At 45.4% G+C, this 15263-nt stretch overlaps 1 protein-coding gene across 1 annotated transcript in view; it reads right to left on the reverse strand.

The window, feature by feature from the left end:
* Positions 1–15263, reverse strand: part of CECR2 (CECR2 histone acetyl-lysine reader) — a 92788-nt gene that overhangs the window by 23423 nt on the left and 54102 nt on the right. The window contains exon 3 of the mRNA XM_066550366.1: positions 234–417. Coding sequence (XP_066406463.1) covers positions 234–417 — 184 coding nt within the window. The remainder of the gene's footprint in view (positions 1–233; positions 418–15263) is intronic.

Below are 15263 nucleotides of genomic sequence, written 5' to 3' on the forward strand. Positions count from 1 at the left end.
AAGCACCTCCAAATTCACTCTTTGCAGAAAGAGTAGCCAATGCAGCCAACTTCCTTAGTGACTCCCATGTTATGAATACATCCACACAGGACAAGGGCCCAAGTTCTGAGCAAGGCAGAGGAGGGCAAAGCGAACTGCTGACCCACTGTGACCCCTTCTCATCCCAGGAAGATTCTGATCTGGCCCAGCTCCTGTGGCCACACAGTTTCCCTCCTCGCTGCTGCCCAAAGCACCTTGAGGAGGTCGAAGACATCGTCTGCGTCGAGGCGGTAGTCGCAGAGGCGGTGCAGGATCTCCACCCGCGTGCGCAGGGGCAGCTCCTGGAAAGTGCACTCCCTCAAAGGGTTGGGCTTCCCTTCCTCCAGCTCCCAGCGGTAGTTGATGATGTCCTCCAGGTAGCTGTGAAACGTCTGGGATCTAACCAAGGAAGAAAAGAATCTCATGTACTTGCTGTAGTCTGCCATGTCCAGAAACACCTGGTGCACCAAGCAACTGCAACCAACATGATGCAGAGACAGAGAGCACCTGAAGGAAAACTGTTGGCTGTGGTGGGTGCAGCTCCGTCATTCACATTCCCAAAACACAGCAATCTCATTGCAACATCACAGGATGTCATGTCACAGGCAGCTTTTTATACACAGACTCTTATTTCTTTCTAAGCAGAATGAGCCAAACATGGTAGCAACTCATCTCCTTTCTATCCCAACGGGCAGTGCCTTGTGCTAGCATCAACAGCCACTCTTAACTAAAATGGGGTGCAACAAAATTTGAGTCTGCTCCCCTTCCAACTCTTTCCATTTGATGTGGAGACAATTTTCTTCAGATTTCCCTTTGGCCTTCACATCTGTCATTGCCAAGCCCTGCTCCTCTCAACTTCTAAAGAAATTTTCATGCCGTGGTTCAGTGGCTTGAGACTCTGCATAGCTGATTGCTTCCTCCCCACTTTGCTGCTGTATGTGGTCCCTGGCCTCCTCTCTCTCCATCCCCATGGGTGCTGCCACTTTCTGCCTGTTCCTCCACTGGTGGCTCTGGCAGGACATCTGCACAGCCCACCTCAAACACGTGGCTTGGACACTGCCACACAACAAGGCTCATCCCCAACAGGAGTGCACCTCCCAAAAAGGAGTCAGTACTACAGAGGAGCCCCCGTCTGTACTCTCCCAGATCATCAAGCTGAACACTTGAGCTCTTCATAAACATTACTATTAAAATGATCTTTCTGATTTTCCAGCTGGGTCACATTAAGTCCTACTTTCACTGCCAGCAGTTCATCATAAAACTCAAGGAATAAGATATTTCTCACCCTCATCTAGCACTGAGAATGAGTGTCCCCATCTGACATGTTTAAGACCACTGATGGAGCTTAAGGCTAAAAGAACTCCTGTCTATATTTCAATGACACTTAAGCTTTTACTCTGAATGCCCAAAATGTCAGGGGAAGGAATTTCAGGAAAAGGGGCCATGTCCCTAAATATAAAACTTTCTGAAGATCTGTCCATATGACTTTGAGTCCTGAGAGTTGCCAGGCTCACTCAGCCTGCTGGAGTTGTGTAAAAGGGGACCCCCCCATGCCCCAGCCATTCTTGCACACACGGGAAGTCCATATGCCAGCAAGAACACCACTGGGTACACATTCCCACCAGCTCTCAAAAAGGCAGCTCCACTTGATAGGTTTTTGGCACAAGCAGATTACTCTATATGATTAATGGAACAGCGCCAGCACTACAGAATTGCATTTCCCTGAGAAATTGCTAACTTCTACAAAAGCTATTATATTTTAACAAAGAGGTGGAGGAGTGTGATCCAGCTGAAGAAAGATCATTAAAAGTCAACAAGAAGTTAGCTATTAGACGGAGGTCTTCACACATTGGGTAAAGAGCAGAGTTCTTTGCAAGGACCACGACTGGACAGTGACTGTGAGAAAGAAGGAACAGATGCCTCAAGCCATGTCCACCTGGCAGCATTTCCCTTCCTCCTTGGGTAGAGAGAAGCACAGATCACCCTGCAGATCCCTCCTCACCAGCCTGCTTCTTTCTGACGTCAAATGCAAGCTGACCTCCCAGAGATATCTGCTCTCACCATACCACACTGTTACCAGCCCTCTGGTTGTATTTAACAACAGATGCTTCAGTGTACCTGGACCTAGTGTCCTCTGCAACCTGGAGTTTGTTCCATCTGCATGACACAGGCAAAGCATCAGTGTTCCCAAGTATTGTTGTTTTACTAATGTCAGCAATCAGACAAATATAACTTGGAACAGCCTCCTATGCTGACAAAGTTCAGTCAGAAAGGGAGGACTGACATTTTATGAAATGCCTCAGAACTGCCTCAAGTAGTAATTTTAGGGTGAAAACTACAACAAACAACCTTTTTCAAAGTGGAATATTCAGTACACACTACACCTACCTGAAGTAGCTGTGCATTCCTTCATTGTCTTTCTCAAATATCCCAAGACCTAACCTCCAGCAAGGACTTTGATTTGAGAAAGGGGGACAATAATAGATTCCCTTTATAGACATTTTAAGGGTGGTATTTGATGACTTGTCTTAAATGTCAGATATTTATAGAAGCCATTAGATTAAAACAAAGAAAAGAAAGAAAGAAAGAGGGAGAGAGAGAGACAAAGAAAAGAAAGAGAGAAAGAGAGAGAGAGAGAGAGAGAAAGAGAGAAAGAGAGAGAAAGAGAGAAAGAGAAAGAGAGAAAGAGAGAGAAAGAGAGAAAGAGAGAAAGAGAGAAAGAGAGAAAGAGAGAAAGAGAGAAAGAGAGAAAGAGAGAAAGAGAGAAAGGCAGCTTTGATTGTCTACCCAGAACAGAAACAGTGACTAGAACATCTTTTCCTGAAAGCAGTAAAGCATCACTGGTATTTGGATGCTTAGTCCAGAACCAGAAGGCAAATGACTGTAAGCTCTCAGACAGCATTTGAGTTTCAGCCCCACAAGTTCAGTTCTTCAATTCTGCCAGAGCTCAAGGAAGAAGATTATTTCATCAAATCTGATACAGAGGTTCTGGCTATTTCCAATAAAATTGACTGAAAAAGCAGTTTCCCTAGGATCCTCAATAACTAGCAGATGAAAAGGATTTCCAGAAAGAAACCACAAAAGTAAAAGGGTTCTATCTACTCCTATTTTTTTTTCTGCCTAAAAAAAAGCAGGAAGGCATGGCTCAGACAGATACTTTTACCACTTGCACGAGTTCACTTATCTTGCTTTATCATTTTGGCTGCTCTCAAAGAAAACTGATCCAGGAAGCTGTTTAATTCCAGAAGATCATTTGAAATCTTTGCCTATGTAACTCTCCTTCCCCCTAGGGACTGGCTCTGTTGATTTAACCAGTTTGGTTTTAGTTTGACTTTCACATAAGTGGCTAACACTAGAAATTTCCGCCGTCCACCCGGTGTTCAGTGCATTACAAGCTCTGTTCTTAAGAGTACTTTTGAGTTCCTACCCCCATCAATTTTCAAAGACAGCTACTGTGCATTTGTCGCTTTGAATAAGGATAGAAATAAGAACCAGAGATGGGAAACAGATGTCTCAAGGCATTCCCAATCACTCTCAATCTTACCCAATTTATATTTTCCCTCTTAATGGGAACCGACCTCTTTTCTCCAGACAAATGGATGGTGCTCGTCTTCACCCTGTCTACCACACCTACAGTTAAGTTTCACTTATCCCATCTCTTATATTTCCCTTTGAAAAAGTTTCTGAAACAGCTCTCTTGGTTTGGAAAAGAAAATCTGCAGGGAGGACAGCAATCTATGAGAACCCTGCCCTTGGGGTTCTTCCCTGCTCTAAGTAGAAATGCCCAGGAATAACTGTTTAGAATTACCTATAAAATTAAAACCCAAGAATCAGAGACTGGATCCAGGAATGGAATTACCTGCACCTGAGAACCTCCAAAAACTCTTTTGTAAGTGGGAAGAGGGCAGGAAGGAAATCACTGAGCTGAGGAGACAGATGTATCTCTTCTCCATAGGTTCTCAGCATCACTGAGATGTATAAAAACACTCAGCAAGTGGAGGCAGTGTCAGGTCAGTTGTGTCCTTTTCTCTACAAACTGGAGCATTCCCAAGGAGGTTGAACCGGTACATGGGCACATTCTGCCTCAGGGCATCTATCCAAAGGAAAACCAACCCTCTTCTGAAAGTAAATTGGGAGTCTTAGAAACAATTTACAAGAAAAGTGTGAGACCACGGGCCACGACTCTCACCACCTCTCAACCACTTCCTGATGTGTAGCACAGGCAGCTTCCACACAGCTCAGTAACCGAGGAAAAGTACTACAGAAACCAGCTACAACAGATCAGAAAAGGTACCTTGAAGAACTCTGCAGCTCTAAAACTTCTCCCATGCCAACTTGACTAGTACCATTAATATTTCATAAAACAGATAAACTTTCCCTCACTTGTCAAAACATCCCTTGCTTTGCAGTTGCCCCTCGATGTGCCAAGCAATTTGGATAGCTGTAGTGGGGCAGTGGTGGAATGGTACATGCATTTCTATGTGGTACATCCCACGTGGATGCAGATGATTTTTCAAGAGCCCAGTGCAATTCTTAGTCTTATCCCTGGCTATACTCTGAAACCACAGGGCTGTTGTCAGAGGTCCCTGTCTTTTGCTGCAAAGATTAGAAAGGAGGTCGAAGCCGAATTGCAACTGTGGTTGAAAGTTTTAATCGTATCTTGCATATACAAAGAGAAATCTGGGGCACAGGGAAGGACACGACCTAGCACATCTGTGTCAAAGGGGAGGAACAGTGTCAGACAATCCACAAGAGTACCACCGAGCCTGCAGCTCAAGTTGCCTGTGATCTTTAGCAGCAGCTGCAGAAAAATCAGGGCATAAAGAAGATGGAGCAAGTTGAGGGAGGGGCTCCTCTCCCCACCATGGGTATCAGCGCCCAGAGCAGGCAGAGAAATGATCCAGCCCTGACAGCTCAGCGCCGCAGCCCGGCCATCTGCTGCCCGGCTGCCTCCCAAAGAGGGAGGTTTCTCTGTGCTCCAGAGAGGGGAGCTGAGGACTCCTCCCCCTGCCTGGCAATCCCAGTGTTTTCCCCTGCTCAAAGGAGAGGCACCCTTCCCATCTCCCCGGCTTTGAACGCGTGGGGTCATGCTCTGCTGTCAGAAAAAAGAAGCTTGGCCACTGCTCTCATCACCGTGCCCGGCTTCCTAGAGGGGCTCCTTTGGAGACCTCAGGAACAGAGGGTGAGAATTTCACAGAGCTGATGGGATACGTGGAAAAAATGGTTGGAGTTCTGGTGTGCATGTTTGGCAGGGAACAGCTGCACCTAGAGACCCCGGCCCCACAGGGACCCTGTAGGAGCAAACTCAACGTGAAATTCCTTCTGAGCAAATTGGGGCTGGAATTATCTGTACAGACACACAATGCTTATTTTTTTATCCTCATGCCCAAAGGAAGCGGAGTCACTTGTGCTTTTAGTTTTAAAGACTCCAAAGTAAATCAAATCTTGGCTGGAAAACTGTAAACAAAATCAAGCCAAACAAACAAAAGCTAAACCAAACACTGATTCAGTAAGAGAGTCCCCGTGTCAATCTGTGCTTCCTGCAGGCAGCATGCCATGGCCCAAGTGTGGAATTACTGTCACAGCACATTGCCCTATCTGGTCTACTGCTGCCAATTTTTTTACAAGCCCTCCCCCAACACACAGCTCTAAAAAAAACCCCTAAAACCCACCCCTCACAAAATCTGTGGTCCTATGGGAGCAAATATTGGATTAAAGGAAACATTAGAGTAAGGATCTGAAATATTTGAGACAAAAATTTACCAACAATGTTTGGACACTGCTGGCACACACAAATAAGCCTTCTAAAAGTGTAGATGCCAAATAATTGCCTGGACCCACTAGCTAGAATATCTATCATGTTGACAGTGTTTTAAGTCTCTTGTTTCATTTAATTTACAAAATGCAATGGAAGAGTAAATACTGGCATGCTCTTGAGCTAAAACTGCTGGGAAAAAGGCAAGGCTGACCTGCATCTAATCCCAGACAGTATATTGTTCTTGAGATTAACACCAAGAACCCTGACAAAACCAGAGGATGACAGAGAGCAAGAACAACAACAGACCTCTTCCAACTCCTGTCCAAGAGTTGTATGTGGGAGGAACATGGAAAACAAGACTGGGAGAGCTCAGCCTTTCTACCAAAGACCATTTAAAGATAAATGTAATTACTCTTGAAGTTCCTATTACAGAGTTAGCCACTATGGGAAATAACAGAGGTGATACTTCTGTCCAGTAAAGGCTTTAAAAGCTGAAAAAGACTTGAATGCATTCAGTCACCCAGCACAAGTGTGGATTTTAGGAGGTTCTCAGTACTAAATGAAAAAAGACTTCTTGGACACCTAATTCACAGCACTCAAGAGAACTGGCTTTGCCTCGTTGATCTCTCTAGTTTAAAAAAAAAAAGAAAAAACCCACAAAAATCTAGGTCTTACCAGAACAGACGTTTTATAATGGAATTAATTTTATGGACTGAAGATATTTCACCTTATGGGCTGGCACCTTTTAAGTTCTGAATTGGCAAAAAGGCACCAGCTTGGTGTTGGGAGTCACTCAGGTGTTAATGAGAGCATTAACTGACAGATGGCATTCAAGATATTTCTCGCCTCTCCAATGAAGACAGCTCCTTTGCTGCAGCAGAGATCAGGAAAGCTTAATTCCTAACAAGCATACAATGCCTTGGCACAAAGGCAAGCCCTCTGGAAGGGAATGGGAAGGATTCAGGGTTTGCTAGGATGACCTCAGTCAAACATCATTAACACGGTCAGGAGAAGCAAAGCCTATTTCAGAAGAAAAAAAAATAATGTAAGGGCCCCCATGATCAATCTATCGTGGCTTGTCAGAAAGAGAAAGCTTAGGCTGACCTTAGAAGCAATATGAGTTACTACTACCAGCCTGACCTTGAGCTCTCATGTAACAATGGAGACCTTTTTTTACTGTATTAATGAGCTTTCTTATCTGAGATGGGGGAGGAAGCTTCATGGACCAGCTTGTACTTCACCTTCAATTTACCCTACTGAGAAACCAAGTCAAGTATGATGCAGGGGGGGAAAGAGATACCACCCCATCCTCCAGGGGGAGAAGAGGGTTGGAGAGGAATCCTTCCAAGGCCTGTGTGTGCAGCTGGCTCAGGAGGTGTGCAAGCCAACAGGGAGCACATATTGCTCAGACCAAGGGCCAACCTGTCACCAGGGTGACCAAACTGCCTGAGGCCCAAGGGAATGTTCTGTTTCTCCACAGAACATTCCCTGCAGCAGAGCAAAATGACCAAGGAGATCCAGGAGTCATGACCTTGGCCTTTAACAGCCACATTTAGCAGTGCCACTAGCTGCACCCTGATGGGGACAGACCTCAAAAATTCCAGCCAAGGACAGTCTGGAGGGAGCAGTAACTCCACACCGTACTTGTGACAGAGCTCGGCAAGGTCCAACAAGGCAGAGCTCTTGTGATGAAGGAAACACACACTCAGACACATCCTGCTTTTCAGTGCCTGTTTTGAATCATGCCTGGAGAAAACCTGCTGTAGTGGCTGTGAACAAGAGTACAGCTGACATTAATGGACCCTGAAAGAGATCACAAAGTAGGGGGGAAAAAAATTCAAATTACATCGATCAGACCTCCAAAGTGAAGTTTCTCCTCCCAGAGTTGTAAAGATAGCAGAGATTGCTGGAGCACAAGACCATCACAAGACAAGTACAGGTCTGCCTTTTGTCCTCCATGGCAAGCTAGAACTAGTTTTTTGAATGCAGACATTGCCCAAACCTCAGTAATTCTGTGGCTTACCTGTGTGGCCATCAGGTAAGGGAAGAGAAAGACATCTGAAGAGTTAAGCAGGTGGATGGCACTGGGCTCTCCACACAAGGATATTTGTCTTCATCATTGCTGAACATGGGAATACAATCTTTCTACGTTGGAACCATTGTTTTGTTTCAAAACAGAAGGACAAAAGATTACCTAGTTAGCAAATATTAAGTAGCAGCAGCTCTTCCCTAGAACAATCTGGCCTAACTCCAGGATTTGGCAGTCTGAAATGTGACCAGTTGGAGGCTTCCACATCCATGAAAGATACATCCATGTCTTCCACAAAAGTGAGGGACAGCAGAGTAATTTCAGCACCCTAACAATTCCTGTTCCCTGCTCCTCATTTGTCCATCCCATAACTCACTTCCAGAACTTAAATGTGGCAGAGATCAGAGACCACCTCGAGAATATGCTGAAGTGATGCTTAGAGAAGACATCAAGGTTCTGGACCTTTCCTCCAACACAGTAACACTAAGCTAGGACAGGTGGTTCACCAGCAGATGGGTGGCACAATCCTGCAAAAGAAATCCAATTTACATGGTTGGATTTACATGGTGGACTTCCCACCTGAACTCCAAAAGTGTTCATCTATAGGAGAGGGGGGAAAAATCATCTGTGAAAACCCATGGCTGTCAGCAGCTATAAGAACCCTCCTCCTGCTCCTTGTTCCTCCATCTTCCATGCAATCAGCCCTGGGGAAGCTGGAAGGGGAGCTGGCAGACATGCTGCATCCCACAGAGAAGCAGAATGGGAACAGCTCTGGAGCGAGGCAGTGTCTCTGGGGAGGCAGGGAGAATGGAGAGCTGATGTGGGCTGTCTGCTCTAATAAGGGATCACACCACAGGAGCATGTGTTGGCTTGACAGAAGCAAGTGCAGCCACTTAACCTGGCTATGACAGCTGAAGTGGGAGCGTTGCTTTGCCACCCCAAAAAATGGGGGGGATGAAGGAAGACAGGGGAAGGCACGAGGTCACCACAGCTGCCCACCCTTCAGGAACATTCCAGGTGTGCTTGTCAAGATTTCTCACCCCAGCTACAGCCTGAGCAACCATGGAAGTTGCCAGCTTGGGCACCTTAGCATTACTAGACCACGCTCAGCAAGTCTCAAACTAGATGGAGATGCCCTTTTGCCTCCCCTGGGCTGGTATGTGCTGCCTCCCACCCTTCTTCCCTTGCACAAAGGACAGGAGGCAGCAAGTCCACTCCTCCCAAGGAGGGGCTGAAGCCATCTCACACACCAGTGTGGCAAAAGGGCACGCTCTGATCTTCCCAGCTGCCTGTGGCCCACGCTTCTCTAGTGATTTGGCTCTTATCTAGCAACCACCCTACAAATGACACAGCTGCTGGGGCTGCCTTGTTTGTTATTTTCCTGAGGAAAGGCAGAAAAGCAGCAGAGATATCAGCACAGATACAGCACTGTCCTGCATTGGTCTCTTCTGGAAAGGCTCTTTCCTTAGGCTGGCAAATGCCAGGGACAGGCAGGAGTGCTGAGATAAGTGTCTATTTGATCTTTTTCCCCCATTCACCCTGGGTTTTTCACTGCTTTATGTTCACAAAACGCCAAGGCAGCTAATCAGTGCTCTGTGACCCCTGTTAATTGGGCTGTGTGAGAGAAAGGCAGCACTGGCAGGAGAAATCACACATACCTGTTACTTTGAACTGTCCTGTCATATTCTGTCTCCTGGCTTGCAGGAGCTCCAAGCACCCTTCTGTGAGCCAGGGCTGCTCTGTTTTCATCACCATCCCCAGGATCAGCAGGAGGGGCCACAAGTGTTTCGTGCTGTGGCCCTGCCTCTACCACCTCAAAGCACAGGGAGGCAACAAAAAGGCATATTGTTGTTTCTCCTTCCGTGTGAGAAGCTGAAAGTAATTTTAGGAGAAGGAAACACGACCTGAAGGCACTGATGGCCCCTCTTCCACCTATGCCCAGCTGCTCCTCACTGCCCTTATCTGCCTTGCTGTTTTCTCCCTCACCCTCCCCACCACCACAATAGAGGAAGGAGTGAGCAGATGCCCAGCATCCATCTCCCCTTCCCAAGAGACCAGCAGCCTACATGGCCAAGTGAGCCAGCAAGGAAAGTGATTGGTGTGAAGATGTGAAACATTGGAGGGAAAAGGGGTTGGATTTGCCAAGCCTGGTGGTGGATTATGCAGTTCTTGGAGGATGAGGAAGACACATATTGCTAACTAGATGCATGCTGGGTGCAGGGGCCTGCATATGTTTTTTAGGTAGGAGCAAGGGCTGCTTCAGTGGTTTTGTTGCTTGATTAGGGAAAGGAAGAAATAGGAACATGGTATCAATGAAACCAGAGCAGCCAGAAACACTCCAAACAACACTTGAAGGTATGTGGTACTACAGGAAGAGAAAATCCTGGGGGGAAAGGGGATAAGCAGGAGGATACAAACACTGCCCAGACAGATTCAGGGAATATTAGTAGGACTAAAATAAAATTTGTCTTTCAATTCTAGCTCAACTCCTCCTTCCAACTCAGTAAGTCTCTGCACAATCTCCACCAAGGGATGACTTGTGCTCTCACTACATGCAGGGTTTTGGACAGAGAAGCAGGATCTCCACCCCCCACTACTGATGCTGCAATTTGAGTGAAAACCAATAATGACAAATCAATGAGTTGGATAAGTGGATTAAAACAGGGGGGAAAGAATTCTGCAGAAAGACCCTGAAACATCACTATGTTGAGCAAACTGTATTGCTATATATATTTGTGAAAACATGAATTAATTAATGCAGCATTAGATGAACAGAAAGGATTATTTACCTTGAATGCGTAGAAAGAACAGACAATTAGAGACAGTTTTAAAAACTGTCTTGTCTCTTAACTACATCTGCATAAATACAATAAATTAAGAGTGATAATGCTACTTTCCATGGGCATTGCTGTTTTTGACTCAGGGTGACCATGTTCACACCAAATGTGTGTTTAAACACACCTGCCCAGCTTTGCTGACACACTAACCCCACAGATACTCTGTACTTCACAGTTTATTCAATTTTACCTTTAGGGCACTACCCTGAAACCATTAGTCAAAGGGTGCAGGAACAAATCAGTTGCATTCAATGTGATATACAGCCCATGAAAGCAGCAAGGGTAGCTTTAAACTGCAAGAGGAAAACAGCTCTGTAATCAGTCACTGACATGCATTTTCAACCACCATGTTGAAACTTGCACTACAGCTCCAGCACGGAGGAAGGCTTGAAAATAGAGACCTCAGTTCCTTGAGATATGGCTGAAATTGTAAATACTGCATCTAGAAATATACAGGAATTTCCTGAAAACTGCTGAGAAGGTTGGTCAGACTCCTGCCTGGCTAAATGGGAAGAAAGCTCCAATGTCTGTCGAGAAGTAAGAGATTTCTGCTTCTTTGGTGGGGGTAGCACTGAACAGTTCAGCAACCAAAGAGGAGACAAGCTGCATGTCCCCAGAAAGGTCAGCTACTCTTTTCCTGCCTTGAGGAACCTGTTGAACCATGTGAGCCCAAGAAAGAGGCAATATCAGTTATGAAAGCTTTCCCCAGCAAGGCAAGCACAGCAGGCACTACAACAGGGTGGTTCCAGTTCTGATGCCATCACATTTTACATCTGAGGTGCAAAAGACCAAGGGAAGAAGTTGCCTCACACCATCAACCATGATAAATTAAAAATGGAACTGAAAATGCCTATCACACCTAAAAAGCTTTGCTGTCAAGCTGTGATTCTACAAGAACACACAAGGGAGATGTCTATGTGCAGGCCATCTCCTGCCATGTGATGACATTGATCTTGGCTGGGGAAGACCAGGGAAAACAGCTTTCATTAAGCAATGAATTCCCTGGCATGCTGGTGAATAGGCTTGGAGAGCTGAGCAGAGCTGGAGCCCAACACTTCCCTGTCCAACGAGATCTATCACCACAGCTAGATCATAATACATATTCCAGGAATATGAATTTTTCCCTCAGAACATGTTCAGAACAAGAGACAAGAATCTCCCAAGACTCTGAGGTACAGATAACTCTGTCATGTTCAGAATCAGAAAGTGAGTGACAGAGACCAGTGGCCAAGGCAGAATGGCAGGAGGCAAAAGAGAGGTCCTGAGCCTCAGAGCCAGCAGAGGCTGTGTGCTAAAGGCACAAATAAACACTGGTACCAAAGGATGGGAAGATAAAGGCAAAGAGATGTTTTCATGATAGGTTGTGATGTCAATGGCACTGGTGCACAAGAAGAGGTGCAGAGTAAGACTGAAGGAACAATGCTTCAATGTGGGGCACAGCTGGTCCCCTGGTGAAGCTCAAGATCACCAAGAGAAGATTAAACCATGCTGATGCCAAACTGGAGATTTTACAGGCACATCAACAGGCTGGATGACACCAACAGAGTTAACATTATCAGTAAATTATGCCACTTTTTGAATGCAACACAAAGCCAAAGAACCTGAGTTCTCCAGAGAGCTGTACAGTAAATCCAAGACAGCAGCTCCTAGGGTTGGTTTTAGAGCTCAAAAAGCAATTCCTGGCCCTGAACACAAAACCACCTGACCTGGACATTTCTGCAAATAACTTAGCAAAGGCAAGATACCTTTCTTCCTAATAGGTAGATTGGAAGCCAGATTTTTGTCAGCCTTGTAAAGAAAGTCAAAGGCAGGAGGGTCCCCTGGCAGCTGAATTCAGTGAAATGCTGAATCTGAAAGGCCCTGGCCAGCAGGTGAACATCCTCCAGTCCCCACGTGGATGGATACCTCCCAGCACCCCTCAGGAATTCGGAGTGCTGCATTCTTTTCCCATTTCTTCCCCAAGGCTTATCAGACGCTGAGGATGGGAATGGCTCACAGGCATAAGGATCACACAGCCAGGACAGCTTGAAGCCCCGGGGCTTCTGCATTGCTGGTGTGTCAAGTACCTTCGGCTTTGAATAACAAAGGGCAATCTCTTGAAGGATCCAAACAAAAAGAGCCAGTGTCAGAACTATTAACTAACCCGAAAACTAGTTACGTGTTGTTTGATAGGGGGAAAAAAGGGAGCAAGAGAGATCTGAGTGCTCAAAAAGGAATGAACAAGTTCCTTTGGGGAAGACGACTGGGGGGATTTGGGTAACACTGCTGGGGGGTGATACACTGTCAAGATGCAGGCTGCTGGCTACTGCCTTGGGTTCTGCTGAGGGACACCTGGGCTCCTGCACGATGGGGACACAGCCAGCACATACTGCTCCGAGCTGGAAAAGTGCAGGGAGGGATGCTGATGGCCACACAGACAAATGAAGGCTGAGAACAGCTGCTGCACTCCCTGCTCTTGCCACATGCTGCTTCATGTGCATGTTTTTGACTTTTAAAGCATGGATTTTTTGTTCCTTGTTTAGTGTCCTATTCTGTGTGACCTCAGCAACCAGCCACACAAGGTGTGCCCCAACAAGAAGCTACTCTGGACATGATGAAATGAAGCTACAGTACTCTCAATCTCAGGAGGGATGAACACAGTCTTCTGGATGGTTCAGAATAAACAAATGTATCTACAGCCCAGATTTCACCTTGTGATTGAACAGCAAGGGTTTTGGTTTTTCTGCAATGACAATTCACTTCTCTCATCAATATCCTTCACCTGCATTTAGCCAGGCTTCAATATGTACTTGCCAATTTTAATCCACATGCTTCTTTCTTTCTACTGCTGTTATTTGATTCTTTTCGAGAAGCTCCTTGGGGGCTGGAGCTGATTAACTTACAAAAGACCCAAATACATCTCCTATATTCTGAAGGAGCAAATAGGAATGGGGCTTACATGCTCCACATTGAGACTGGAAGAGGATCATTACTTACTATTCATTCCTGGATCCTTGAAGAACAAGTGAAGCCAGCTTAATGCTGCATTGTTCATTCCTAGTGCCCATCAACAGAAAGCATGCTCCCAATTCATTGCCACAAGGAAAGACAACAGCATTGCTGTGCCATAAGCACTTGTGATTGTTTGGGGGCTGCAGAGAGGACCTTAGGGTATTACAGTGATGATGAGCACTGTGGAGAAGAAGCTGGAGTTATTGTCTTGATGATGATGATGGGGAAATAGGACACATGCCTGTATTACAGCACAAATCCATATGAAACAAGCCCTTCTGTGCCTTACTGCTCATAGAAAAATACACTTAATGTCAGAGAAAAGAGTCCCCTGTGAGGCATAAAATCTAGCATGGGGCTGCCTTGAAGCAAATAAGCTTAGCAAATTCATTTCTTAGAACCAGCCCCACACATTATAACTTTCTGGAGACCATGGATAAACCCAAGTTTACAGATAAATAGGTCCTAAAGAAGTCCCTTTTGGGATTTGTTTCAGTACAGGTCTTTCATCTTCTTTTCTCCAAAGTTTACACCACTACATTGGTTGAGGCAGAAAGAAACTGAGGAAGGCTGGAAGGTAAAATGGGAGAAAAAGTAAAAGCAAAGGTGACTTAGAACAGAGACAGACATGACACACCACATCATCACAGTGGCCTAGCAGCTGGCCAGCAGCTATTCCAGTTGTTCATCAAGCCCACTGAGGCTAAAAGGCTCCAAAAAAATTACTTCAGATCTTCTCCAATATTCACCCTTAGACTAAACATTGTTTTCTGAACTTGGATGAGGTGCTGGGAAGTGGCCTGCAAAACCAACTGTGCTGGAGCAAAAATCCTGCACCAGTGTTTTGGAGCATCCCTGCAAGCCTCAAGTGTGAGGGCAAAGGTTTCACATCACTGAACTTCACACCCCCATCTGTCTCTCTACCCAATCCTTTGCCTTCTTCCTTGAAAGGAGAAGATATTTTCACTTGCCTTCTCAGTTTCTTTTTTCATCTTTGCTTTCTTCCTCCTCTCCAGAGTACTTGGTTTGCAACATCAAGAAGTTATAAATACAGCTGTCCCTTTCATATTTCATGCTCTGACATGGGCACGATGACATCACTGCAATCTCCAAGACCCTTTGCTAACTGTTCCCTGTTCCTCCTTTGAAGTTTAGCCACCTATTCCTCCCTGTCAATGTTTTGCATAACTCCCTCTCCCCAGCAATCCAATCTGTTTGTCTCTCATCCATCTGCCCTGACAATAACAGCACAGCTTTTCCTCTTTTTCTTTCACTGTTTTCAGTCCTTATTCTCCACCACTATCCATGGAATAGCACTTCCAGAACATGCTACCAACTTTTCTTCAAATTCTTCTTTAAAGATTCATTTTATCCATCTGAGAATCAAAGACATTTACTTAGCTTTAGTTATATTTCAACTCTATAATTTTATTCCACTGTGCTTCTCATTAATCTCTGAATGACCGTGTTATTTTACTGCTGTAATCTCATCCTTCCTTTGCCAACACCTGCCAGCTGCTTCATTTTCACTTTTTACCCTTTAAAAGGCTCACCTTGCATGGCTTGGCTATTACTATAATAAATATTAAAATTAGATTCAAGATGAGCAATGCAGCCACTTCATCTCCCT

The sequence above is a fragment of the Molothrus aeneus genome, chromosome 5, assembly GCF_037042795.1.
Source record: "Molothrus aeneus isolate 106 chromosome 5, BPBGC_Maene_1.0, whole genome shotgun sequence".
Lineage (NCBI taxonomy): Eukaryota > Metazoa > Chordata > Aves > Passeriformes > Icteridae > Molothrus > Molothrus aeneus.